The following is a 27,418-nucleotide window of genomic DNA, read 5'->3' as shown; positions in this document are numbered from 1 at the left end:
AGATAGCATGAAGCTGTTCAGTGACTTTAATAAGCAGCAGACTGAGAGATTAAAAGAACTTCAGAGATTCAGTGTGCTAGCGCACTCACTGTGGGACTGAGAAATATAAATGTCCTCAATTATTCCTTTTGGTTACTGTACAGTACAGTATATGAAATCACATTAAATATAGAGTTAAGAGCTATAGATTAGTGGTTAGCACCAAGTATTTTGTATCGTCAGGATACACAGCTACTTTAATTTTTTTCATAGTTTTTAATGCCATAGGTTTTGACTTGTGACAAAAATATCCTTTAAATGTAGTCATGTCATATTCAGTTATTTAATTGTGACTAAACTGCATCTCATTTTAGTTGACAAATACATTTTGTGTTGCAAAATTGAACCAAATGTCAAAGATTCCAATTTTTTTAAACATTTTATATATCATTTTGATGTTAATAATAATAATAATTTTGATGACGTTTTAGTGCACCGTTACTAAAACAATGTATTCACAATGTGACTTTGATTTTCTGAAATTCTAATGTAATTTAGAATATACAGCAGTTAATGTTTTGTGTAAATATTTGATTAATATCATATACACCGATGAGCTAAAACATTATGAGCATTCACAGGTGAAGTGAATATCGTTGATCATCTCCTAACAAGGCCACATATTAAGATCTGGGTAGATTAGATCAGTTCTCATAATCAAGGTGTTGGATTCAGGAGAAATTTATTGTTGGATGCAATCAATTGTAATGGGAAGGTGACTGGGTCAGAGTATCTGTGAAACGACAGGGCTTGTGGGATGATCCCGGTCAGCAGTGGTGAGAATTTACCAACAGTGTCCAAGGAGAGACAAACCACAAACTGGCGACAGGGTGTTGGGCGCCCAAGGCTCATCGATGCTCGAGGGCAACGAAGGCTATCCCGTCTGGTCAGAGCCAACAGAAGGTCTACTGTGGCACAAGTACATTGAAATGTGTCACAACACACAGTGCTGTGTATGGGACTGTTCAGCCGGGACTGTAAGAACTGTGCCTTGGAGCAGTAGAAGAAGGTCGCCTGGTCTTATGAGTCCCGTTTTCTTTTACATCACGTGGACGGCCGTGTACGTGTGCCGTTTACCTGCGGAAGTGATGGAGGCAGGATGCTCTGTGGGACGACAACAAGCCAATGGAGGGAGTGTGATGCTCTGGGCAATGTTCTGCTGGGAAACCCTGGATCCGGCCAGTCATGTGGATGTAAATTTGACACGTCCCACCTACCTAAATATTGTTGCAGACCAGGTACATTCCTTCATGACAATGGTGTTCCTTGGTGGAAGTGACCTCTTTCAGCAGGATCATGCACCCTGTGCACACATTGTTCAGGAATGGTTTGATGAACATGATGAAGAGTTCAAGGTGTTGCCCTTGCCTCCAAATTCGCCAGATTTCAACCCAGTTGAGGATCTGTAGGATGTGCTTGACCAACAAGTTCGATCCACAGCGGCCCCACCTCTCAACCCTACAGGACTTGAAGGATCTGCTGCTAATGTATTGGTGCCAGAGACCACAGGACACCTTCAGGGCTCTTGTAGAGTCCATGCCTCGGCGGATCAGCACTGTTTTGGCAGTACATGGAGGACCAACAGCATATAAGGCAGATGGTCATAATGTTTTAGCTCATAGATATGTATCTACAGTCTATAGGATTTAGGTGAGTTGGTTAACTCACTGACAAAGTCTGAAGCCCTGTGTTTTTCACAAAACAGTGCAATTAAATCTTAGTGGGTTTTTTTCCATCATATTTTTGGCAATTATATGTTTATATGTTCAAATCATTTAGTTATAGTTATGATTTGCATTTTTTATTATTATTGAAAAAAAAACCTGTTGTTAAAGTCCAACTGAAATCAAAATTGCCCCTATTTACTTTGTTAGCGCATATTACTAGTCTTATGGTGAACAATTAAGTTAAAACACAGAAAAAAAAATTTTTCCGTCGTAATCTTTAATCAAAGTCTGAAAAGTTACTTCCGGTCTGGAATGGCGTCCCTTCTCTGATGACGTAGGTTTGAAGACTTGGTTTGGGAAACGCTTAACCACTCCCCTCAAACCGTTAGTCTGTAATGAGCGAGAGATGGAGAGGAGGAGCGCTAGAGTAAAACCCTGCCCTCTGTTCAATATTCCGTTTCACTGGGAAATACGTCACAACGCTGGAGAAAAGTCGTTTGCAACTTCCGGTTCGAGAGGGGTCAGCTGAGGTGGCTCGGGCATCTGTTCCGGATGCCTCCTGGACGCCTTCCCGGGAAGGTGTTCCGGGCGCGTCCCACTGGGAGGAGACCCCGGGGAAGACCTAGGACATGCTGGAGAGACTATGTCTCCCGGCTGGCCTGGGAACGCCTCGGTGTCCCCCCAGAAGAGCTGGAGGAAGTGTCTAGGGAGAGGGAAGTCTGGGGATCTCTGCTTAGACTGCTGCCCCCGCGACCCGGCCCCGGATAAGCGGAAGAAGATGGATGGATGGATGGAACTTCCGGTTCACGCGGACTTTAACATTCAAATCAAGTTTGGGCCAGTAATTATTATTATTTTTTATTTTTTTTAAAGAAGTCTTAAGCCATGCACACCTCCAAGCGAAATGGTGTCTTGCGCACCCGAAGCGCACGTCCACCCACACCGCAATGACGTCATTTTTGCCGCGCACACCTTCGTACTCGTGCGGACGTGGCGAGTTTAAACCTAGCTGAGACCAAGATATTATTAAACCAAGATGTAATGTAAGTCTCAGTTGTCCCCAGAATGTGTCTGTGAAGTTTCAGCTCAAAATACCCCACATATCATTTATTATGCCATGTTATAAAAATGTTTGATTAGAAAGAAAAACATGCTGTTTTCGTTCATGTATCTTTAAATGCAAATGAGCTGCTGCTCCCCACCCCACTTTCCAGAAGAGGGCGGAGCCTGTACTGCTCCTGCCTCCGATACTCTGCCAAAAACGAAAACATCTGTGTGATTTTGATTATCATCTCTATCGTGGTCACGCTCACGTGACATTACAGTTCTTCCTCATCACAAAACTTTATTACCTGTATGCGTTTTAAAGCCATATTAGTCTAAACTTCTGATATATGGTTTTCTGAGCGCACACATCTGAAGCACGCGCACAGACAGCTGGATGTCAGACCTGTGAGTTTTAAACTAAGTTCTCTTTCATGAGTTATTGCGCTTAAACTGTCAAAAACACACAAAGTTCACATACAGAAAGTCAGTTATGTCTGTGAACATAAACAGCAAGTAAAGAAATCGCATGTGTATATTAGATCTGTGTATTAAAGTGAAAGCAGTGTACCTACTGTGATGTGAATCAAACAACAAAAGAAAAACAGAAAATCACTCACTGCTCTTGATTGAATAACTTTAGTAGCTTTAATAGGAATACATTTCTTACTTAAATGCTGTTGTTAAATGTTCTGGCAAGGAGATAAACATGGCGGACTGTGTACAGCTCACTCAGGGCGGGGTCTATGCCAATAGGGCGGAGTCCGTCAGCAGTTGTGGGTGGGGCCTGTGCAATGCGACATCACATAGCATAGAAACTGCAAACTGCTTATTCTGAGACACTGCTTATGATTTATGGGGATTTAAAAAACATTATAATTACCATAGGGTGGTTGTGTACACACACTGCCGACACATCTATGTTCAAACACCATGTAAAAGTGGATTTAGCATAAAAGGTCCCCTTTAATATTCTTTGTGGAGGTCATGATACATTTTTTTTTTTTTTTACAGGATACTTTAATGAAAAGAAAGCTCAAAAGAAGCATTATTTTTTAGATGGAAACATCTTGATCAATTTGATGTGTCCATGCTGAATAAAAGTAAAAATAAATTCTTACTGGCTCCAAACTGATACCATCTACACCAGGGATGGGCAACTTCGGTCCTGGAGGGCCACTGTCCTACAGAGTTTAGCTCCAACCCTGAAAAAATCACCTGCCTGTAATTTTCTAGTAATCCTGAGGACCTTGATTAGCTTGTTCAGGTGTGTTTGATTAGGGTTGAAGCTAAACTCTGTAGGACAGTGGCCCTCCAGGACCGAAGTTGCCCATCCCTGATCTACACAGTGGTATCTACCAGCAGGGCCTAATTGCCGAAGATAATCAAGTACATGTTCTTTGGAGAAGTTGAGCTGTGGTGCTCGTGTGGAAGCTGTAGGATCGAATGCATGTATTATTATCTGTGCCAACGGCTTTTCAAGATACGAATCTTTTTATAATGAGTGTGTGTGTTATTACTATGTTATGTTCTATAGATATCCATTTTGTCTTCTTCACAATCTGAAATTATTCTGGTGAGCCTGAAGAAAGAGTAATTCATTATCAAAGTGACGATAATACCAAATCTTCACAGATTGTTGCGATTTTGCTTCTCCACAATTTCCTTCCATCTTTTTCTTCCATCTGATGTTTTTTTCACAAAGCAGTAAACGATTAAGCCTGTAATTTGTCTTAGAAGTAGTGGATTGGATTACTGATTTTGCTGAAGCTTTTTTGTTGTTGACCCCTGAGCCTGGTTTCGATTACACATACAAACAGATTCAGATCGTTGCAATTGGCTGGTGTGGGGATGGAGCGTGAGTGGAGGGGGTAGGTAGCGTGGGTTGTGCCTAATATGCTGTGTTTTGTTTTGAAATAAGGGCTCAATCTCACTTTTTTACACCTATTGGTCAGTGGCAATGCTGGTTTTAAGAGCGCCAGGCGCTAGAAAGACCCTTACAGCTATTCAAATTGTCTAGTGCTGTCTGTGAATGTGGAAGCCAAGTAGTACATCACTCTTCCAGACAGAGAGTTTCGTGTGAAATTAATAATGTGAATAACATGAGTTTATGTGCCAGAATCATCCTTTTGTTTTTACCATACAAGTTAATACAAACGAACCTCTGTCAACATTTTTGGCAGTGTATATCAGATATTTAGGGTCTCGTATGCTCACTAAGGCTGCATTTATTTAATAAAAAATATGTTTAAAACAGTAATATTGTGAAATGTTATTACAATTTAAAATAATTGTTTCTATTTTAATTTTTTTGAAAATCTAATTTATTCCTGTGATGCAAAGCTGAATTTTCAGCATCATTACTCCAGTCTTCAGTGTCACATGATTCTTCAGAAATAATAATAATATGATGATTTGCTGCTCAAGAAACATTTATTATTACTGTCAACATTGAACAGTTGTGCTGTTTTTTGGAAATGGTGATCTTTTTTTTTCAGGATTCTTCGATCAAAACTGCCAAGGAAAATGACATTATTTATTTGAAATAGAAATATTTTGTAATAATGTAAATGTCTTTAATACCACTTCCGATATATAGCAAGAATGCACTAAATTGATCGGAAGTGATACTCCCAGTGTAATAATTAATTACATTTTCAGGCTCATAAAACAGCACAGAATCTTTTCAGATTATGATTAAAACTAAATGAATATCTAAAGAACCTAACACGTTGTATACACATACATACACACAAGTGCAGAAGATGAATGGCTATTCTTATCTTGAAAAGCAGCTGGTGCTGAGATTACTACACCATCATGAAGATTAAACCTCTGCGACACACAAAGAAACACTCAAACACGTTCCGCAGTCACACCAGGTGAAGAGGTCCTAGAGGAGCTCTCCTAAAGTATGTAAAAGAATTTGTCTCTGGCTTGCCAAGTAGGTAATTCTATGTGGCGGTCTGCATTGATTTATTCTTCATTTGTCAAACGCTGCAGTCTTTTTTGTCTTTTCCACAAAGGGATGGGTTATAGAGAAAGCAGTATAACATAATGAAGTTGTTCAATTACTGCAACAAAGAGTTCTGTTTTACACTGGAGCAACATCAGCTAATCACAAACCTCTCTCTCTCTCTCTCTCTCTCTCTCTCTCTCTCTCTCTCTCTCTCTCTCTCTCTCTCTCTCTCTCTCTCTCTCTCTCTCTCTCTCTCTCTCTCTCTCTCTATCTCTCTAAGAGCAAGCAAGACTTCACAAATTAAAGTCATGCATCACTCCTGCCCATTGTTTTCAATAGCACAGACAGCCTTTTCTCACCAGTGTCTTGAGAGACATATATAGAAAGACTCCCTCAAGAAACATCAAGCACAGCGAAAAGTCCTGTTGTGCATAACTTTAGTTCTTGCATTTAAAGTGGCAGTAACAAACCTCAGTACCCAAGACACTGATAGAGCTGTCTGTGGATGTCTGTGTTATTAAATTGGATCTGTTTTTGTTCATGTAGCTAATTATAAACATGTTGACAGATTGAATAACTTTAAAGTCCCCCTTTAGTCAATAATTTTATCCCTTAAAACTCATCTTTGATCACCAAAATGACGTGGTTCTATGAATATGCAAATTAACCCCGCCTCCACTCACTCATGCCAGCTCAGAGATCCACTCGTTGACGTGATTGGTTACAGGGTAGTTTGTGACGTCAGAAACACCAGCGATTTCAAACCGTGTTTTTGAGACTGACTATTTTTAAGTAGAAAATACTCAGCAATGGTGTTGACTTATGAATTTGCACATGGTTTGTCTTAAATCATTTGAAAAACACCACCTAGACATATAAACAACATTAAAAACTTGATTTTCACCACAAGAGGACTTTAACTAACTAGCGAAAATGTAGCTTTCTTCTGACTGCAATCGTAGCCAACTGAACGCTTTGCTAACGTTCCCATTATGTTATGAAAACGTTATTTCTGATTGTTCTCTTTTTTATTTGGGACAGCATTAACGTTCATGTACTTGCGTAGAGACATTTGGTGTTTAAATGCTCGAGCACACACACAGTTAATCACCGTTGTTAATGTTTAGCCGGTCAAAACCCAAGTCCAGTTCTGCTGTGTGAGAGCTTTTGTGTAAAACTCCAGGGGCTGAATAAATTTTTCTTTTGGCTTCGTTTTCCCATTTTCCTGGCTTCAGAAGATAAGCCGTAGTATGACTCCAGATCCAATTACTGTATATTTACTGTGGCCCGCATTAAGACATGCACCCTCTGAAGGGATGGTTTTTAATTTCACTTCTGTATATGCCCCACAGATCCATTTTGATAAGGAGCTTCCACATACACTGCTGTATGTGGGCTGATCTTCAGGATAGTGCACTGCATAGGGAGACTGTGAGAGTACATATGCATTGATTATCTGTTTGACACCATGCCAGATTCATTACTCTTTGCAAATAAGAGATAGTGTTTGCCGTGAGTGTTCATATTCACAATCAATTAAATGGTGCAGGAAAAGAAGTGTTATTGAGTAAAAGAGATATCAGTCATTTTATTGATCTGTTTAGTTTAGCTTGAATCATGAATTTGATCTCCTAATGAGATCCAATGAGATTTTGGGTTCTTTTTTAGAGAGACAAATTAACAAATATTTATAGAAAAATGTACACCGATCAGTCATCTTATTGACCGGGTAGATACATCCCATGATCTCTCTTTAAAAACTGCTTTCTTTACATTGAAGGAAGGACTAAGACAATGGACAATCAATTGCAGACTCTTAAACTAAACTAGATAATCTGTTTAATAAAAGCAAAGCTAATCTCATCAAAATGATTGAAGAAAATGTTAAAGGTTTACAAATACAATGCAAAAAAAAAAACATCATGACGATACACCTTTGCGGTTACAGCCCGCTACACGTAACACAATATTGTAAATAGGTTTAAAACTTAAAACAGTAATAGCAGTCTATTAAAGCATAGATAATTCACAATACAGTAACTTAGCTGTAAAAAAAAAAAGCTAATAATTCAGTACTCTGTCCCACTTTATATTAAGTGGCGTTAAGTACTATGTACTTACATAAAAAAATAAGTACAATGTACTTATTGTGTTCATGTTGTATTGTAAAACACTTTTGCTGCTATTGAGGTGTGATACGGGTAAGGTTAGGGACAGGTGTGGTGGATTGGGTAGGTTTAAGGTGTAAGGGAAGGGTCAACTGTGTAATTACAAATGTAATTACATAAATTAATTACAGCTGTAATTACATGCAGGAATTTTTAAAATGTAAGTACAATGTAAAAACATGTAGTTACACAATAAGTACATTGTATCAAATGATTAATTTCAATGTAAGTACATGTAAGTACATAGTACTTAAAGCCACTTAATATAAAGTGGGACCCAGTACTCATTATGTGACAAATCATACCTCTATTACCTCATACTTCTCGTATATTATTTTAGGAGCTTTTTAGGATGTTTTAGAACGCGTTTTGCTGATCTTACCTGTCTGATACATTTTTAAAACATTATTGAGTATTACAAATGAAAAAAATAAAAAATAAAAATTCTTTGGTTGAAAGTTTGTGTTATAGGTTTGTTTTTTCTTTTGTGTGGCATTTTGCAGATGTCCGCATACAATTGTAAAAATAACATGACATAATTTGACAAACTTTAAAGCATACTTTTGTCAAAAGACAGAAACTAGGATGAAAACTATGGAAGCTTGTTTCCGCCACTGAATAAAAAATAAAAGGTAATTACAACTTTTTATCTCACAGTTCTGACCTTTGATGATATAAACTCTCAATTCTTACTTTTTTTCTTAGAATTGTGAGATATTAACTCACAATTGCGAGAAAGAAAGTCAGAATTGCGGGGAAAAGTAAGAGTTGCGAGAAAAGGAGTCAAAAGTCAGTTTATATCCTGCAATTCTGACTTTATAACTCACACAATATCGAGTTTATATCTCTCATTTCTGATATTATAACTCGAGTTTACATTTCACAATTCTGAGGAAAAAAGTCAGAATTGTGAGATGTAAATCGCAATTGTGAGGAGAAAATTATCTTTTTCATTTTTTTTATTCTGTGGTGGAAACAAGCTTCCATAGAAAACAAAAGAAAAACTTGCAGGGAAGTAATTTTATATCATGTAACATTTATCATTTAATGTGTTTATCCAATGAATGTTGGAATTATTTAATATTCACTTTAATATTCAATGAATGTTTAGCAGAATTTTATCATGGGTAACTGGACTGCCTCCATTTATTCAGAAATATGTAGTGAGATTAAAACTGCAGAGGCTGATCTGTTTTTGGAAATGGATCTGTAAATGTGAAAACAGCTCCAGTTGCTTAATTGTGCTTTACAATTCTTGAAGAATGAAACCTTTAAAGGCGTCACTTTAAAAAAAATTGCTGGTCGCCGCTGATATAGAGAAAGAGACATCATAAATGAAACATAGTTGATCATTTTAGACAGTGTAATAGCAAGTGATTGGTGGTGATCAGACCTCCTGAGATGAATCTGTGAATATGACAGCTAATCAATTTGTTCTTCTTTTTATGCTCAGGCCATTCCCAGTAAAACAGCAAATGGAAATCTGTCACACAAACACACGTCTAAAAAGTACTAAAAATGAGCTCTGGAAGTATGAGGGTGAACATCACTTTACCAAACATGTTCCTGGTTAAACATTCCAATCAACCAATCAGATTTAAAGGACAAGTTAACAGTTCATGTTAAGTTTAAGCTTACAATCAGGGTTAGGTGCTTCTACACCTATCATTTCCCTCTTATTTTAGAGATATGTTAATGAGTAGGATTGGGTTTAGGTAAGGACTAAGTTTTTGGACTGGAATGTTGTTCCAGGATCGACTAAATATGTTGACCCAGGGAACATAACTTATTTAGCAAAATCAAGGTGACCAGGGATTCGAAATTAGTGCAGATGTTACTGAAATGAAGTGTGGCCTGCTGAGCTCTAGGTGTCTTCCCGTCTGGAGTTAATAAGGGCTTAGCTTTTCTTCTGAGAGCTCTGACCTCTCCGCTCTTCTCGACTGGCAGAAGCCCCTGTCCATGCCACGGTTCTCCACTGACTGAGAGCGAGGCGCCCTTTGACACTCTCACTATGAACTTAATGCCAGTATCTGTGAAACATTAAACATGACATTTTTGAGATGTCGTGCGGTTTGTTGTAACAGTTCCTCTGTGCCTCCTGTGTTAGCAGACGGTCCTCGGCCCTTGCAGAAAGAGATCGCCTCCCTCAGAGCCTTCATGCTGCTGTTCCTCAAACAGCTCATACTGAAGGTAAGCATCATTTCATGTATTCACATATAACTGGATAATATGTAGCATATGCAGACAAATGATAAAAAAAAAACCATCTGTCCCAAATCATACCATCCTTGAATGTGTATTAACTAACCATAGTTTAACTATAGTTTTTGTATCAAGACTATATTAACCTGCTAGAATTCTACATTTAATACAGTTTAGTAAAATCAGGTCATTTTCATTTTGTGCCTGTATTGATTTACCAAAATATAGAGAACAACAGCTCTAGGGCTGTTGCTTTGGCAGGTTTTCGCTCTCATTCACCAGCCCCAGCTGTTTCAATTTTCTAACAGGACTGTAGGAAAAAGTGTACACTTGTTCAGACCAGTGCTAACACATCAAGAAATCTGTCAGGTGGCCAAGGCACAAGCAAACAACAATTAGCTCTCAAGCTGCCTGTGCTCTCGCAGTAATGGGAAACGTGCATTCATCAGCACAGCTCAAACCAGACAGTTCACGCTGCTTACCTAATAATAATAATAAATAATTTGTTACGTATAGTGCTTTTTTTGGGGGGTGGATCTCCTCAACTACCACCAATGTGCAGATGCAACGGCAGCCATATTGTGCCAGAACGCCCTCCACACACCAGATTATTGGTGGCAAACATACCAATCAGTATGTATGGGGCTGATTAGGAGGCCATGATGGACAGGGGCCAATGGGCAAATTTGGCCAGGATGCCGGGGTTAAACCCCTACTCTTTTGTCTGAAGGACATCCTGGGATTTTTAATGAGCACTGAGAGTCAGGATCTCAGTTTAACGTCTCATCCGAAGGACGGTGCTCTTTGACAGTATAGTCTCCCCATCACTATATTGGGGTGTTTGGACCCACACAGGCCACAGGGTGAGCGCCCCCTGCTGGCCTCACTAACACGTCTTCCAGCAGCAACCTAGTTTTCTCAGGAGTCTCCCATCCAGGTACTGACCAGGCTCAGCCCTGCTTAGCTTCAGTGGGCAACCAGTCTTGGGCTACAGGGTGATAAGGGTGTACAGGGTGATATGGCTGCTGGCAATAAGAGACAGCTCGTAAAAGTCAGGACAAAACTTTGCTGTGAAGATTCATTTTCGCAAACAGCCTCACTGAATTTTAACTCACTGTTATTTTGTGTTCTTCTTTCTATTTATATTTCATAGTTTGTCAGCATGCTGATGGAAGTAGCAGCTTATAAGTGCAGTTGGGTTTTTAACAACAGCATATTGCAAAAGTAGCACAGCTCAGCTTTTTGTTGACGTTTCTTTTTTTTCTTTTTTTTATTCGTCAGGACCGAGGTGTTAAAGAAGATGAGCTTCAAAGTATTTTAAACTACCTGCTGACCATGCATGAGGTGGGTCTTCGCCATATTACAGTATTCATACATATATATGACATATATCTGTTTTAGAACATTTCCTATTCTTTATTCATGTTCTTAAATGGGCCCAATTTTACACACCTTAAATTAAGATTTGACCAGAATGCACCTCATGAAGTAAGCTGAACTCAAATCTAGACAAAGGGTGTCCTCTTTGAAGAAACTAAAATATAAGATGGTTTTGATTTATTTAATAATTGGCCACTACATAATTTCCATACTTCTGTTATTTAATAGTTTTCAACTTACTATTGTTCTAAAATGTAGAAAATACTATTATAAAATGATTAGGCCTGCACAAACTTTTAACTGGTACCATGTGCTTCAAGATTGGAATAAAATGCATTGCATTAAATAAATATATATTATTGCTTTATTATGTTTTATTGAAAGCCCAGTGGTGAAGTACCCTTTTGAATGCAGGATGTGTGTTTATGCCTTTTACTCAATTCAGGATGAGAACCTCCATGATGTTCTTCAGCTGCTTGTGGCCCTCATGTCTGAGCACCCTGCTTCCATGATTCCTGCATTTGACCAGAGGAATGGAATCCGGTAAAAATCCTTGTACTCCACACAGAATCCAATTTCATTATATTTCATCTTGTCTCCTATGATGGAGTTGATACAATCATGAATTATTCACAAGACTCGACATAGGAATTGGAATGATTTTTTCATATTTATTTATTTATTTTCTGACAAGCAGGATAAAGCTCACACCCTGCATGTCAAGCTAATGAAATATAGATGGATTTGATAAAGTTAACACATTTAATTTCATTTCTTTCCAGGGTGGTGTACAAACTTCTGGCTTCCCAGAGTGAAAGTATCAGAGTTCAGGCTCTGAAAGTTCTGGCATATTTTCTCAAACACTTAGGTCACAAGTGAGTACATCCATTCTTCCCTTTTCCAGAGTCACTTTCACATACAAAGTCTTCCAAGAGATATCTTTTCTCAAGTGAATCCGACAAGGCGAAATTTGTGGTTGCATAAGGACAGAGTCCTCATCAGTAATGTCTTTATGAAATTTTAAAGTTCTTCAGAAATATTCTCTAAATGGCTCCAGGGCTTTTGTTAAGTATAGTGAGATACTCTACCCATAAGCCTCTTCTTTTAACTAGTGTGTGTATGTTGATATGTGTGAGTGTGTATCTATATAGAGATGTGTGGTATAACGGAAGTCACCTCAAATTACAATTTTATTTAATTATATATATATTTCAATCATAACAACTCTCTGAATACATTTAGCATGCAATTTAATATACAGAAGGACAATATATGGCTGCTGATGTTGATAATTGATGCTGCTGCTGCAGAGCTACTCCTAAGAGAAACACAGACACGCTGCTGTGAGCAATACACACACACACACACACACACACACACACACACACACACACACACACACACATTGTATTTTGGTATTGTATATATATATATATATATATATATATATATATATGTATATATATACATGTATATGTGTATATATGTATATATATACATGTATATGTGTGTATATATATATATATATATATATATATATATATATATATATATATATATATATATATATATATATTGGTATGAGGGCAAATTCATGCGCAAGACGGTTTCCCTTAAATAAACACTTACAAAAATATAAAGGCAACCATGCTGTTTTTAGAACTTTACAAGCCCACTGACATTTGCGGACTTGAACTGCAGTTAGCCTAGAGTGCACATAAAACCCACATTTGCTTTTTGTCGTCATTAGCATATCCATTGTTGAGTGGTTAACATCCTGAATGCTCACAGGCACTTTAAAACCTCCTTTTTCCTCGTTGTCATTTTACTGTACAGTCCCCATTTGTCTGTACTTGCTGTTGGGCAGGATTGCATTTAGGAGGCTTAGCATCCTGACAGTACCTCAGAATGATGTGCTGCTGGATAGTTTGTGATTGTGAAAGCCACAGCTCTTCCAGGACGAGAGCGCAGAGGTGGTTGCTTCATTATTCTGAGTGAAAAACTGAAGGTACCTGACACCATGCAAAAGGTGCCAAGCTCAGTCGCCATCAAGGCCTGTTCCTGCTAGCTTGACATTAGCTGTGAGATGTATGAAAGTTGGCATTTCAACTACAGTATGTTTTCTATTTGTGTGTGTGTGTGTGTGTGTGTTTTGTCACAGGAGGAAGGTGGAAATAATGCACACAAACAGTCTCTTCACACTTCTTGGGGAACGACTGATGCTGCACTCCAACACACTGTCGATAACTACATACAACACACTATATGAGGTAATATAAAACAGATTGTTCTGTTTTGGATGCTGATTGGTCAATACAGTATTATATTTCTACTAAAATATACTATTTAATATAAAATATGCAAAACTAAAATAAACAACTGTGATGTAAGACTCAGCTTTGACATCACATGAATAAACTACATTTGAAAATATATATAAAAAAGAAGACCGTCATTTAAAATCATGATAATATTATAAATATTTTACAATATAATTATACAATATAATTATTATGTTTAATTAAATAAATGCAGCCTTGTGAGCATAAGATATTTTACATATTCATATTTTGATATAAATAATTGTTTATATAATTATATTGTGAAATATTTATAATATTATCATGATTTTAAATATTATTATAAATTTTATATATATATATTGTCAAATGTAATTTATTCATGTCATGTCAAAGCTGAATTTTAAGCATCATTACTCCAGTCTTACTCCATGATCCTTCTTATATGACATAAATCATTCTTATATGCTGATTTGATGCTCAAGTTACAATTATTATCAATGTTGAAAACAGCTGTGCTGTTTAATAGTTTTGTGAAAACCGTGATACATTTTTTCAGGACTCTTAGAATAGAAAGCTTAGAAGGACATTTCTTTCTGCATATATTTAGGTAACTAGTAGTTAACTTGCAAGAGGCAGTTTAGTTATATTTTTGGATATTTTTTTTATCTCTAACTTTTTATGCTTTACTTGGTTCCATTGTATATCCACTACACAAAATATTTGAATAGAGTTTTCAGTTTAGTTTTAAGCCATCTTAATAATTGATGCTTTATCTGTTCTAGTAATGTCTCATCTCATCTGATCTATTTCCTTTCTAGATTTTGACAGAGCAGGTTTGCACACAGGTCGTCCACAAGCCTCATGCTGAACCCGATTCTACTGTGAAGATCCAGAACCCAAGTAATTCTTTCTGTCAGCCCATTCATTCTTTTTGTGGTCTGGTCCTAAAACATTAATTGTCATCTGTGGAAGTTAAAAGTTCACTAGCGAATGATTAAACGTTTGCTTCTACACATAGAGATGCCCGTCTCATTTGTGTCAATTGTGCATTTTCATTGGTTCGCATCTGTGTCAATCAGATACAACTCTGAGTGATTGATGTTTTTCTATTGGTTGTTCTCAGTGATTCTTAAGGTGGTGGCCACACTGCTGAAGAGCTCCACGGCCAGCGCAGACCTGATGGAGGTGCGGCGTCTCTTCCTCTCTGACATGATCAAGCTCTTCAGTAACAGCCGTGAAAACAGACGGTGAGGGTCTCTTCCTTTCTCGCCCCATCCGCAATGACAGCAATTAACCGCCTAGTGAACGGATCAGAAAAGAGAGCAGAGAAAAGTGACGTTCTCCCTTGTTGTTGTGTTTAATGGGCACCCCCGTGACGCCAAATAATCCTCGCCGTGTTTCTCTCACAGCAGATGTTTCAGAGACACATGCGAATCCACACCAGTTTCACTGCTGTCCTATGGCTGTTGGTTTTTCTTTTCTTCTCTCGTAAGCTTATGCAGGGCTCCTCTGTGCAATCACAAGTCTGGCAGTCAATCAGTCGCCCAGTGTGTGCTGAAATCTCAATTGGCTGTTATTATTACTTTTCATCATCTCCATCATTACGTTCTACAGTGAGCCAGTCAAGAAGCTTTTAGACTTGATGAAGTCGTTACGTCTCCAAAGTGCTTTCCTAAACCGTCTGTAAACAGTGACTGGTAACTAGACCAGACATTTGTCTTCGCTTTTAATGGAATAGTTCATCTAAAATGAAATTGTGTCATTATTTACTCATCCCCATGTTGTTCCATTCGGCTTTCTTTCTTTTGTGCAATGCTAAAGGAATTATGAAGACTCTCTATGCAATTATACCGAATGGGGAATGAGGCTTTCAAGCCTCAAAAAGGATGGAGTAGAACCCAAAAGTGATTCACATGACTCTTCTGAAACCATACAGTAGATTTGTGTGAGGAAAAAGATCAAATTTTCTCCACTCATATTCTTCCCTTTCAGTGAGTTGTTAATCTTAAGATAGATCATTGAGCCAGTGAGTTAAGAACCAGAATCAGTTCAGTTCTTGAACAGATCTTACAGAGCTTCATTTACAAAAAGCGTTAGAAGCTTAAATAGATTGTAGAGAACGTCGGTGCCAAAAGTTTCTGATCTGCAGCCCAGATCCGTTTTTGTGAAAGATTTGACTCAAAGGAACATTTTGTTCACAAACTGGACATTGGTAAATTTGTAAATAACGATCGTGTGACTTCTGAAGAGATTGAATATAATGCGGAATTAGTATGGATCACTTTTATTAAAGTTCTTTTTGTATCTTGAAATTCCTCATTTATTTTCATTGCAAAGTGACCAATCCAATTCTTCAAAAATGTTTATTTTGTTTTCCACTGAAGATAGATTGTTGGGTGAGTAAATTATGACAATTTTCATTTCAGGATAAACTAATCCTGTAGCGATGGTTTACACGCCGTAGTTTATCTCTTTAATAGCCGATAGGGATGGGTTTGAAATTAAACCATCCTTACCGCAATCTTACAACCCGGAGTGTTTCAGCAAAAGAAACAAGCTTAATTCATTCCGCCTCACCCAAAGATCCATTTATTATGTCACAATGCACAGAGAAAAAAAGAAAAATACGGTGGATAACACAAAGTGCTTCAGGTGTTATTCAAATAGCTGCCAGTCATTCTTAGCGTTACCTCGCAGATCTGAAGTTTAATGGAGGTTTGGGCTGAAATTGCTTTGTGTTACTTGTCGGTTTGTGAATTAGGTTCCACTTTTGAGTGTCGTTTGAGGATGTAAAAAAAGATGTTTGCGGAGGAGAGGAGGGTTTAACACGAGTGAGTGCCGAAAGCTTAATCCATCTCATTTCTGGTGTGACAGGTGTCTGCTGCAGTGTTCCGTTTGGCAGGACTGGATGTTCTCTCTCAGCTACATTAACCCTAAGAACTCAGAGGAACAGAAGATCACAGAGATGGTTTACAACATCTTCCGGATTCTTCTGTACCACGCCATCAAGCATGAGTGGGGCGGCTGGCGTGTGTGGGTGGACACACTCTCCATAGCCCACTCCAAAGTAAATGGTTTTTACCAGCTGAACAAACGTGTAGTGGTAGATCTTATAAGCTTTAAATTGGCCAATATTGATTAGAGATATCTAGAGAGCAGAGATGGATGATATAATCCAGATGTAGAGTATAATGGACTCCTTAAGTGTGAGAATTTAATTGAGAATGCCTTTAAAGGGTTAGTTCACCCAAAAATGGAAATTCTGTCAGTAATTACTCACCCTCATGTTGTTCCAACCGCGTAAGACCTTCGTTCATCTTCGGAACACAAATTAAGATATTTTTGATGAAATCTGAGTGCTGGATCACTTCTCCATAGGCTGCTAGGTGACCGAAACTTGCTGGCCCAGAAAAGTTATTAAAGAGATCGTTAATATAGTCCAAGTGACTACAGTGGCTCAATCTTAAGTATATCAAGCGACGAAAATACTTTTTGTGCGCAAAAATCAAACAAAAATAACGACTTTATTCCACTATTCATTTCCTTCTCTCTGGGCCTCTAGTTGGTTCACGTAGTGTTTTTGCGCTGCGCGTCTGTGTTACACGTCACCACGTAGGCTCACTATTGGCCGACGCTGGTCATGTGTGTGATGCGTGATGACGTGTAACACAGACGCGCTGCGCAAAAACACTACGAGGCCCAGAGAGATGGAAATGAATAGTGGAATAAAGTCGTTATTTTTGTTTGTTTTTGCGCACAAAAAGTATTTTCGTCGCTTGATATACTTAAGATTGAGCCACTGTAGTCACTTGGACTATATTAACGATCTCTTTAATAACTTTTCTGGGCCAGCAAGTTTCGGTCACCTAGCAGCCTATGGAGTGTGATCCAGCACTCAGATTTCATCAAAAATATCTTAATTTATGTTCCGAAGATGAACGAAGGTCTTACGCGGTTGGAACAACATGAGGGTGAGTAATTACTGACAGAATTTTCATTTTTGGGTGAACTAACCCTTTAAATGCCGATTCAATTCCTAAATTTGAATTGGATTTAAATTGAGGTAGCAAACAGGATGCAGAATTAAATGAAGTAGATAAAATTCATTTATCTGTAAAGTATACTAGAAAAGCAAAGTTAGTCAAGGCAAACTAAATGTGGGCTTGACAAAGACTTGTTTGAGAGGATGGATGGATGGATGGATGGATGGATGGATGGATGGATGGATGGATGGATGGATGGATGGATGGATAGATAGATAGATAGATAGATAGATAGATAGATAGATAGATAGATAGATAGATAGATAGATAGATAGATAGATAGATAAAGTAGCCTAAATTTGTCGATTTGTTTGGCAGGTGACATATGAGGCTCACAAGGAATATTTAGCCAAAATGTATGAGGAATACCAGCGACAGGAAGAGGAGAACATTAAGAAAGGGAAGAAGGGGCTTGTCAGCACCATTTCAGGGCTTTCAGCCCAGGCTTCCGCCATCAAAGGCACTCTAGAGCTGGACCCAGATTCCCAAACCCAGACTCCTGAGAGTGAAGCGGATGAACCAGAGACGGCAGATTCCGGGCGAAACCTCTTGTCTGAATCTAAGAGTTTGGATGAGGAGAACCCAGCGTCAGGTGTCCATGTGGAAGTTCATGACCTGCTTGTAGATATTAAAGCTGAGAAGGTTGAGGCCACAGAGGTGAAGATGGACGACATGGACCTCCTGCCTGTCACAGAAAATGGTGGCTTGGTGGAAGTGGACTCCCTCCTTGATAACGTCTACTCGGCTGTGGTGGAGAAGCTGAACAGCAGTGTAAACGGCGTACTGGTACCTAAAGCCAGCCTAGAAGACAAAAGCTCAGGTCCTCTTATCACCCTGGCTGATGAAAAAGATGCCATCTCCAGCAACAACACCTTCCTCTTTGGCACGATGGCAACCAGCTCTGGGGAAAATCTCCTGCCTGAAATGGGACCATCTGAACCTCTTCCACTCTCAGGAGTGGAACCTCAGGTCCACACCAGCACTAGTGCAGACCTTGGGCTTCTGGCTCTCATGACCAAGAGCTCGAAAGAGTTGGACGCCAACCCAACGGCTTTGGAGGATGACAGCTTTAAGATGCAGCCTACTTTGAGTGGTTTCAATGTCTCTGAAGGGGAAAGCCTGTCTAAATGCCCTGGGCAGATTGAGACTGTGGGTGTAGATTTGGAGCCAGGGGGTTCTGGGGTAAAGAGCACTGCAGATGTTACCAGCACCACGTCAGACACAGAGAAATCAGATGATGGCAAAGATAAAGAGATCAAGAAGATTCAGACTACTACTACAACACAGGTAACTATGAGTGTTGATACTGCCGTATATACACTAACTTTCAAAAGTCTGAGGTTAATATGATTAGGGAGATGACTGAATAATATTAATATGTACTGTACTGATTAGGTTAATATGACTGAATAAAAGTATTATATATATATATATATATATATATATATATATATATATATATATATACTTTTATTCAGTAAATGCATCAAATTGTACAGTAAAGACAGTAAAGATTTTGTGTTTTTAATGTTAAAAAGATTTCTGTTTTAAATAAATGCTATCTATTCATCAAAGAATCCTGAAAAAAAAAAACATAGCAAAAAAAAAATTAATTAAAAAGCAACACAACTGTTTTTAACATTGTTAGTAATAAGAAATGTTTCTTAAGTTCCAAATCAGCATATTAGAATGATTTCTGAAGGATAATGTGACACAGAAGAATTGGTGGAACCTTAAAAATTCGGCTTTACCATCAAAGGAATAAATTACATTAAAATATATATTAACATAGAAAACAGTTATTTTAAATTGTAATAATATTTCACAATATTACAGTTTTTTACTTAATCAAATAAATGCAGCTTTGGTAAGCATTAGAGATTTCTTTAAAAAACATAAAAAAAAAAAAAAAACACCCCAAGCTTTTGAGCAATAGTGTAGATTTGGAGTTGTCAAACTTTTATTTTATTTTATTTATTGTTATGGACAATGTAGATAAACATTTTATATATTTAATATAATGTAACTATTTAAAATGCAAATTATTCATCCTGTTTGTTCTTCATTTTAAACGTTTAATCTTTTTTTTTTTTTTTACTTTATTGAACATTTTCACTATATATCCCAGGATGAAAGTTAGACACATATTGACCCAATCATATGCCTTTTAGCAAAATGTAAACAGTAAAACAATTATGAAATAAAAAAGAGGTTAACATTAAATATATGAAACCATTGTTTTGGCCAACCGTATTTATAATGAATAAATTGAGCTGAAATTTATGAAAATATCCTGAGAGCACAGCTCAGCCTTTCAATTAAAATAAATCCCAATATCTTAATTAATTATTGACTCGTGTCTAAATGTCATTGTGTTCAATTTTATCCATCAGCTATTACAAAAATATGGTGATATTTGAATTGACCATAGTTACCATAATTTACCATACTGTAGCATTAAAAAAAACCATTCAAATATAAGAGGGTTCATTCTTTGACATCTTTATGACTGCCAAAACTGCTTCCGAGGTGTTGTGTGATATATTGTGGACCCTAGACGAATATGAAGTCTGCAGCTTGGCAAAGCCAGCTTGAAACAAAAACAAAAAAATAAAAAACTTGCCTGAAGAAATGTCATAACTTCAACTGCAGCCTGCATTCTTCTTCAGCTGACTTTCAAGAAACTAAAGGTCTTTAAAGTTGTTTCCAGCATGAAGGCTTTTTTGTAAGTCTTTTGGAAGAAATAACTCAATCTCTCCTCCATGCTACGAAATACAACCGGATATTTTACACAAACGCTTCATTATTACACCTGTCATAAACAATCAATGCTGTATACATTTTCTAAGATGCCTGGATTTTTAAGTGCATCGGCTGTGTGTGTTTTAAAAGCATTGGTTTGCTTTCAGAGTTTGCACGGCCGTTCTGGTAGTCATCTGGATAGAGATCTGCGTGTGGATCTGGGCTTCAGAGGCATGCCAATGACAGAAGAGCAGCGTCGACAGTTCAGCCCTGGTCCCCGCACCACCATGTTCCGTATCCCAGAGTTCAAGTGGTCCCCAATGCACCAGCGCTTACTTACAGATCTGCTCTTTGCACTAGAATCAGATGTACACATCTGGAGAAGGTCAGTGGCTACAGTTGACAACAGTGAGGGATAAAAATACAAATCCATTTACTATCATACTTTATCTATTTTTTTTCCATGCAGTTTTGTTTTTTGTTTATGTCAAATAATAAATCCTGTCTACTCTTATTATTGTAGACAAAAAATCAACTTGTCCTTAATGTGATGCATGTCTCTTTATCGTTGTTTTTGTCTTTCTCACCCTCCTTTTCTCTTGCCCCTCGTAGTCATTCGACAAAATCCATTATGGACTTTGTCAACAGCAACGAGAACATAATCTTTGTACACAATACCATTCACCTGATCTCACAGATGGTGGATAACATCATCATCGCCTGTGGAGGAATCCTTCCCCTGCTGTCCGCTGCCACCTCGCCCTCTGTGAGTGTGCCAGAGCTTTGACAATACTGACACCCAGTGGCCAACATAGATTACTGCAAGCAAAGGCTGCTCAAACGTCTACATTAATCAGAATACATTTGAAAACGGTCCACAGTCCACACTAACGTTTTCCAAAAGTTTCTCGTCCACACTGAAACGTTGAAAAACGCTATATTCACCAAGCTGTGCATGAGTAAACCCTCATAAAAGCTCACTGAGACGGAACAAGACAGTAAAGTTATTAGGCTACGCAGTTCTTCTTTCAGGATAATTTTATTTAGCAAAATATCTCACCATTCAGTGAAGCATCCAAATCGCACTCAGTCGCCATTATATTTGTTTGGTCTAAAACGCAACTAGGCCTACTCTCATATTTGCCGCTGGGCAGCAAATGTGAGTAAATTTTTTGTCATCTTTGCAGGACTGTGATATGAAGAGTGTGCAAAGTAACATATTTTAGCAACTGTGTGAAAGTGGATAGCACATAATAGGCACAATACTGGAATAAACATGAATAGGCTATCTATCGGTATTGGGGCCGTACTCCCTACAATGTGTTACAATGCCCTCCGTTTTCACAGTCCACACGACAGCGCGAAAGCAGCGTTTTTAAATGTATCCACTTTGGAAAGCATTTTCAAAAACCTTTGTTTTCGTTCATAAAAAACGCCGTCTCAATGTGGACGGAAGGACAAAACGGAGAGAAAAATGTGCGTTTTCAAATTAAAACTTTTTAAAATTAAAATTAGTGTGGACACGACAGTAACAGAATGCCTTAGGGAGGATGCCACTAACATTACAGGTTACCTTATTTAAAATATAATCTTCATTGTTGAGTGTGTTTTAACTAAGTTTTTCTCTTTTGCTTTATTTATTTTTTGTTTTATACCAAGAATACCAAGGTTAGTACCAATACATCAGTATATTTAGAATGTTCTGTGGTTCATTTCCATTTTCTCTCAGTCATGTCATAGCCTACTTTCTCATAGCACACACAAAGTATACAATTTTATATATATATATATATATATATATATATATATATATATAATTATTATTTTTAATTCTTTTTTAAGTCAGCATGAAACAGAAGTTGTACAGTATAGTCTTTTTCTTCCCTATGATGTGACGTATATCCGAGTGAAACATAAAAATGTAGGGCGGGACTTGATTTTGTGCATCAGGAATTGATTGGATAGTTGGATCGTTGTGGTTTGCCATTGGTTGATCTCATGTCAATGACAGGTTGTCCCGCCCCTACGCCAGTAAAGAAGGGATGTTGTTGCAAGAAGTTATTTTGATTATAGATTAGGAGGGCACATGTATTTAAAAAAGAAAGAAAGAAAGTAATAAGAATGTGGACGGATATGCTAAATAATTTATAATAAGTGCTGCAATATTCCATAAAAAATGCAAGAATTGTCATGGTGACTTTACAAGAAAAACATGGATATATTTCCATGTTTTTTTTCCGACTTTTAAAAGCTCGGGTCACAGGAACTACTTTCCATTTAGTAGTTTTCGTTTTAAATTAGCTTAATATCTCTTGTAATTATATGTTAAGGATTTAGTCAATGTAAAAGTGCTAATTTACATATTAATGCACACACATTAAAAACCAATGCTTGGGATAATAGTAGTGTAGCTTGGTCAGGGAGGTTTGCACTCATTTAACTATTAAAACCTTTAAATGCTACATTTCAGTGCACCAGACTGCCATTAGCAATCCTGCATCCTTCAAAGCATCTACCATTGCTTTGCATGTCCTTTCCCGTCCTGGTTAACAGGATGTGCTGTGTTTTGTCACATTTTACCTAATCCACCCATTCAAACCCTGAAAGTTTCACTTTTGTACTGAAGATAACAACTGATCAATGTTATAACAAATGTGCAAACAGGATAGTGTGATGACTTTCCGTGATCTCAGATAATACCCTTGTGCTCTCTATTACCGTGTCTGTCCGTGTCAGACTCAAATGGATGGCATCGAGGCGACGCAGGGAATGTCCTCGGAGACGGCCCTGATCTTTCTGACCCGGCTGATGGCTATGGTTGATGTGCTGGTCTTCGCAAGTTCACTCAACTTCAGCGAGATTGAAGCTGAGAAAAACATGTCCTCAGGTGGACTGATGCGACAGTGCCTCAGACTAGGTATGTGTATAAGTGTTTGTGTGTGTCAGGACACATTTTAAAGAACATAACATGAAAAGAAAACACCTGAAGATGTTCAGCATAGGGGTGGGTGATATTGCAAAAAATATATATTACGTTTTTTTTTCAGGAAAATCACAATTTTATCACAATTCTTTTTGTGTTGGTTTTACTATTTTGCAAGTGACTGAGCATTATAGCCAAACGAATGTCCCTATTTTAAAAACAAAGCCTTACAAGGTAACAAAATATAAAATAACAAAGAATGGCAGACATTTAGGCCAAAGTGGCGAAGTTAAAAATCTTTGTCATTATGTTCTTTGTTATTAAAAAAGAACAAAATTACACATTACATATACACAACATATAATATACAAATGAAATAAACAGTGCTTTATTTTTTTTCCAGCTACAGTAGGTGTATTTAACAGAAGCATTCAAGAAAGAAATGAACAAATATAAAAATAAAACGCTACACAGACTTCACTGTATAAATTATACATTGATACTTATTAAAGATACTATTAAAGTTCTCAGAGCAGTGAGTGATTTTCTCTTTGTTTTTTTTGTGGTTTTATTAACATTAAAGGGATAGTCCCCCCCCCCAAAAAGGTTTGAGTCCGAGTCAAGCCCGAGTCCAGGACAGGAAAAAAAAGTCTTATGCATGACATTACCAAGACAATCATTTTGTGTTATTATTTGTTGATCTAAAAGCAAAAACAGTGTCACAACACCCAGGATTTTTAAGTATAGACATTCCCCTTGATATCATATAATCTTCTAATCTAAAGAAAACAGAATGATGACATAATGTGATAGCTCATAATAGCAGTGTTAGAACTGATATACAAACACCAACCCACTACTGTTACCACTGCTAGGTACTAGTACTGAGCATTTGAGCAACTAAATGACAATATAGCTTCACTCCAGATGTACAGTAGTGTAGAAAAGAAGTGACCAGTATTACAGAGTGTACCCCTATGGTTGGTTTATGCCTTCCCTGAAAAAAATATTGTATTATATTATTATTTGGACGTGGGTTAATAGGAAAGACATGTATTTTCAGAAAACATTAAAGTATGGTTAAACAACAATGAACACAGTGAAATTTAACATATGTTCTTTTTATTTGAGAACAAACTGCAGAATTTTAAAATAAATTCATCAGGAAGTTTAAGAAATTCATAAGAACCATTTTTCACAGTATACTTAACAGTACAAGCACACTGCGGATAAACCGCGGATCGGGCGGATGACGTGACGAAAAATAATATATTAATTAAATTCTGGCGTCGGTTGAACCAATCAAATGAAAAAAGTTTGCCACTAAGCAAACCTGCAAGCTATGAGCCCAGCTGTCAGTACTATTGGAGGAGGCCTAAACGTCTCGTAGATGAGACTGCCTGGGTTATTTTGTTTCGATATTAGCTATATTTTAATACAGCCAGTCATTGTAGCCTACTACTCGTGGAATAGGCATTTAAAAGAGAGGCAGATTATGGAGTGATATGACTCAGAAATTACATCGGGCAATGTTCAGATGTCATTCAACGAGATGTTCAGAAGAACGCAAGAGCTAAACTTCTACAAGCTCAATAACATCCACATAAAATAAAAAAATAAAAAAAAAGAAGGTAAGAAAAAAGTCAGAAAACTTTGCCGGAACAGCTTTCGGGTTGTTATGGACAATTAAAAATGTGAATATTCACGTTGCACTAGCGGTGGACTTTCAGCGAGTTAAAACATTTATTTTTTAAGAGCCATTTGTGAGTCAAACGAGCCGGCTCACGAAAAAGAGCCGAAATGCCCATCACTAGTTATTAGGTGGCCAGTATTTCACTTTCCCTCCATCGCAGCGACGTATGTGTGCTTACTGGGAACATAATAAAGACACCTGGACTCAGACCAAAAGCCATATTTGGCAAGACCAGTGGCCGAGACCAAGACAAGTCCGAGTCCGAATACCAGCGAGTCAGAGACAAGTCCGAGACCATAGAAAAAACAAGACCGGACTCGAGTACTACAGCCCTATCATCGGCACTAGCAAGGACACCGGCACGGACACACCGGCACGAACACCAGCACAGGCTCCAGTGAACCCGTGTCTGTGCTGGTGTCCGTGCCTGTGTTCGTGCCAGTGTGTTCGTGTTGGTGTGTTCGTGTATGTGCCGGTGTCTGTGGCACGTTCACCGGCACGGACACTGGTTCCGGCACATACACCTGCACATACACGGACACCTGCACAGACTCCGGCACGTACACAGGCACCGGTTCTGGCACGTTGACCGGCACGGACACCAGCACATTCACCGGCTCCGACAAGGACACGGACATGACACAACAAAAATGCAAATTTGGGCACCGACACAGACACACCAAAACCACAAAAAACGTAAATTTGACTTGGTTACATGAGACTTACCAACGGCGGTTACACAAACAAAAATAGACAAGATACAATGGAAACATGAGGGCAATTTAAACACCAAGACTAATGACAATCAACCAATAAGAATATGATACAAGGGCGGGGCAATATTGCAAAAATATATCACGATATGGACACGATAATACTACATAGACTTCACTGTATAAATTATACATTGATACTTTAAAGTTAAAGATACTATTAAAGTTCTCAGAGCAGTGAGTGGTTTTCTCTTTGTTTTTTGTTGTTTTATTAACATTAAAGGGATAGTTCCCCCAAAAATGAAAATTGTCATCATTTACTCTCTAAAGTTGTTTTAAACCCAAATAAGTTTCTTCTGTTGAAAATAAAAGTTGTTTTGAAGAATGTGGCTAACCAAACAGTAGCTGGTCCCCAGTGACTTCCATAGTATATATTTTTCTACTATGGAAGTCAATGGGGACCAGCAACAATTTGGTTAGCCACATTCTTCAAAATATATTATTTTGTGTTCAGCAGAAGAAATAAATGAATACAGGTTTGGAATAACATTAGAGTGAGTAAATAAAGACAGAGTTTTCATTTTTGGGTGAACTATCCCTTTAAGGACAAGCGGCAGCATATTTACTATTAGGCTACTGTCACTTTAAGACCGGCACACATCTAAAATACACGCATATGACACGCAGACGATTTGTTCTTTCACTTTAGATATAACCAATTGTGTTTATGTACACCTTGAGTGTATTTGACAGTATTAACCCAATAAGTCTTGAAAGATAACTTAGTCCAGTAATCAGGTGCTGTTTGACAGGCATTTAAGTGTCTGTTAGCTTTGGGTGTATGTGCTCAGAAAAGCTCATGTTAGAACAGCCCATCAGCATGCGAATGAAATGTTTAACCGGCAAGGATTTAAAGCACATATAAATAATGAACTTATGTGAATTGCAGTATCCCGTGAGTGTAACTCGACCTCTGCGTTAACATGTGATGTGAATGTACGTCGCATTGGACAGTATGTTGGGACGGAGGTGCCAGAACTGCAACTGTTGATATTTCCTCAAAAATCGTGATATAACTCACCCCTAGTTCAGCATAAATTTCCAAAAGACACTTCCAACCAACTTTGACTTTCTTCTTCAGACAATTTATCAGTTTTGGTGCTATGCAGGAGAAAAGAGCAACAGGCTTATTTAAAAACTCATTGCAGCAATAAGGTATAAGCAGGGTTGTCTTCAGTGTTGGGTTACGTAATTAGATTACTTAGTACGTAGTTATGTAATTAGATTACTTTTTTCTAGTAACTAATTAAGTAACACATTACTTTTAAATTTACAACAAAATATCTGAGTTACTTTAACACAAGTTACTTTGTTTTTGCATTTATTCATCTTACTTGCACAAACAGATTCAGTGTTCCTCAAAAGGGATGTGAAAATGAAATGAAATGAAATGTGAACTCAGAATATTATGCAAATATGTTAAATAACACATACTTTATGTATTTAATCTCACTTTATTAACCAATATCTATGCTCCTGACC

At 37.7% G+C, this 27,418-nt stretch overlaps 1 protein-coding gene across 4 annotated transcripts in view; it reads left to right on the top strand.

Moving 5' to 3' along the window:
• nbeab (neurobeachin b) overlaps positions 1–27,418 on the top strand; it is a 286,723-nt gene that overhangs the window by 102,437 nt on the left and 156,868 nt on the right. For 2 of the 4 annotated variants that reach the window (XM_084126150.1, XM_084126151.1), the window contains exons 14-25: positions 9,988–10,067; positions 11,361–11,423; positions 11,905–12,002; positions 12,242–12,334; positions 13,621–13,729; positions 14,581–14,662; positions 14,886–15,009; positions 16,637–16,829; positions 18,124–19,092; positions 20,715–20,932; positions 21,160–21,313; positions 23,284–23,464. In XM_084126150.1, the coding sequence (XP_083982276.1) occupies positions 9,988–10,067; positions 11,361–11,423; positions 11,905–12,002; positions 12,242–12,334; positions 13,621–13,729; positions 14,581–14,662; positions 14,886–15,009; positions 16,637–16,829; positions 18,124–19,092; positions 20,715–20,932; positions 21,160–21,313; positions 23,284–23,464 (2,364 nt within the window). Of the gene's footprint in view, positions 1–9,987; positions 10,068–11,360; positions 11,424–11,904; positions 12,003–12,241; positions 12,335–13,620; positions 13,730–14,580; positions 14,663–14,885; positions 15,010–16,636; positions 16,830–18,123; positions 19,093–20,714; positions 20,933–21,159; positions 21,314–23,283; positions 23,465–27,418 lie in introns of those variants that run through there. The other 2 variants (XM_084126146.1, XM_084126145.1) reach the window with 1 other exon arrangement.

This window comes from Abramis brama (assembly GCF_963993115.1).
Source record: "Abramis brama genome assembly, chromosome: 10".
NCBI lineage: Eukaryota > Metazoa > Chordata > Actinopteri > Cypriniformes > Leuciscidae > Abramis > Abramis brama.
This window is presented reverse-complemented; position numbering and strand designations above follow the sequence as displayed.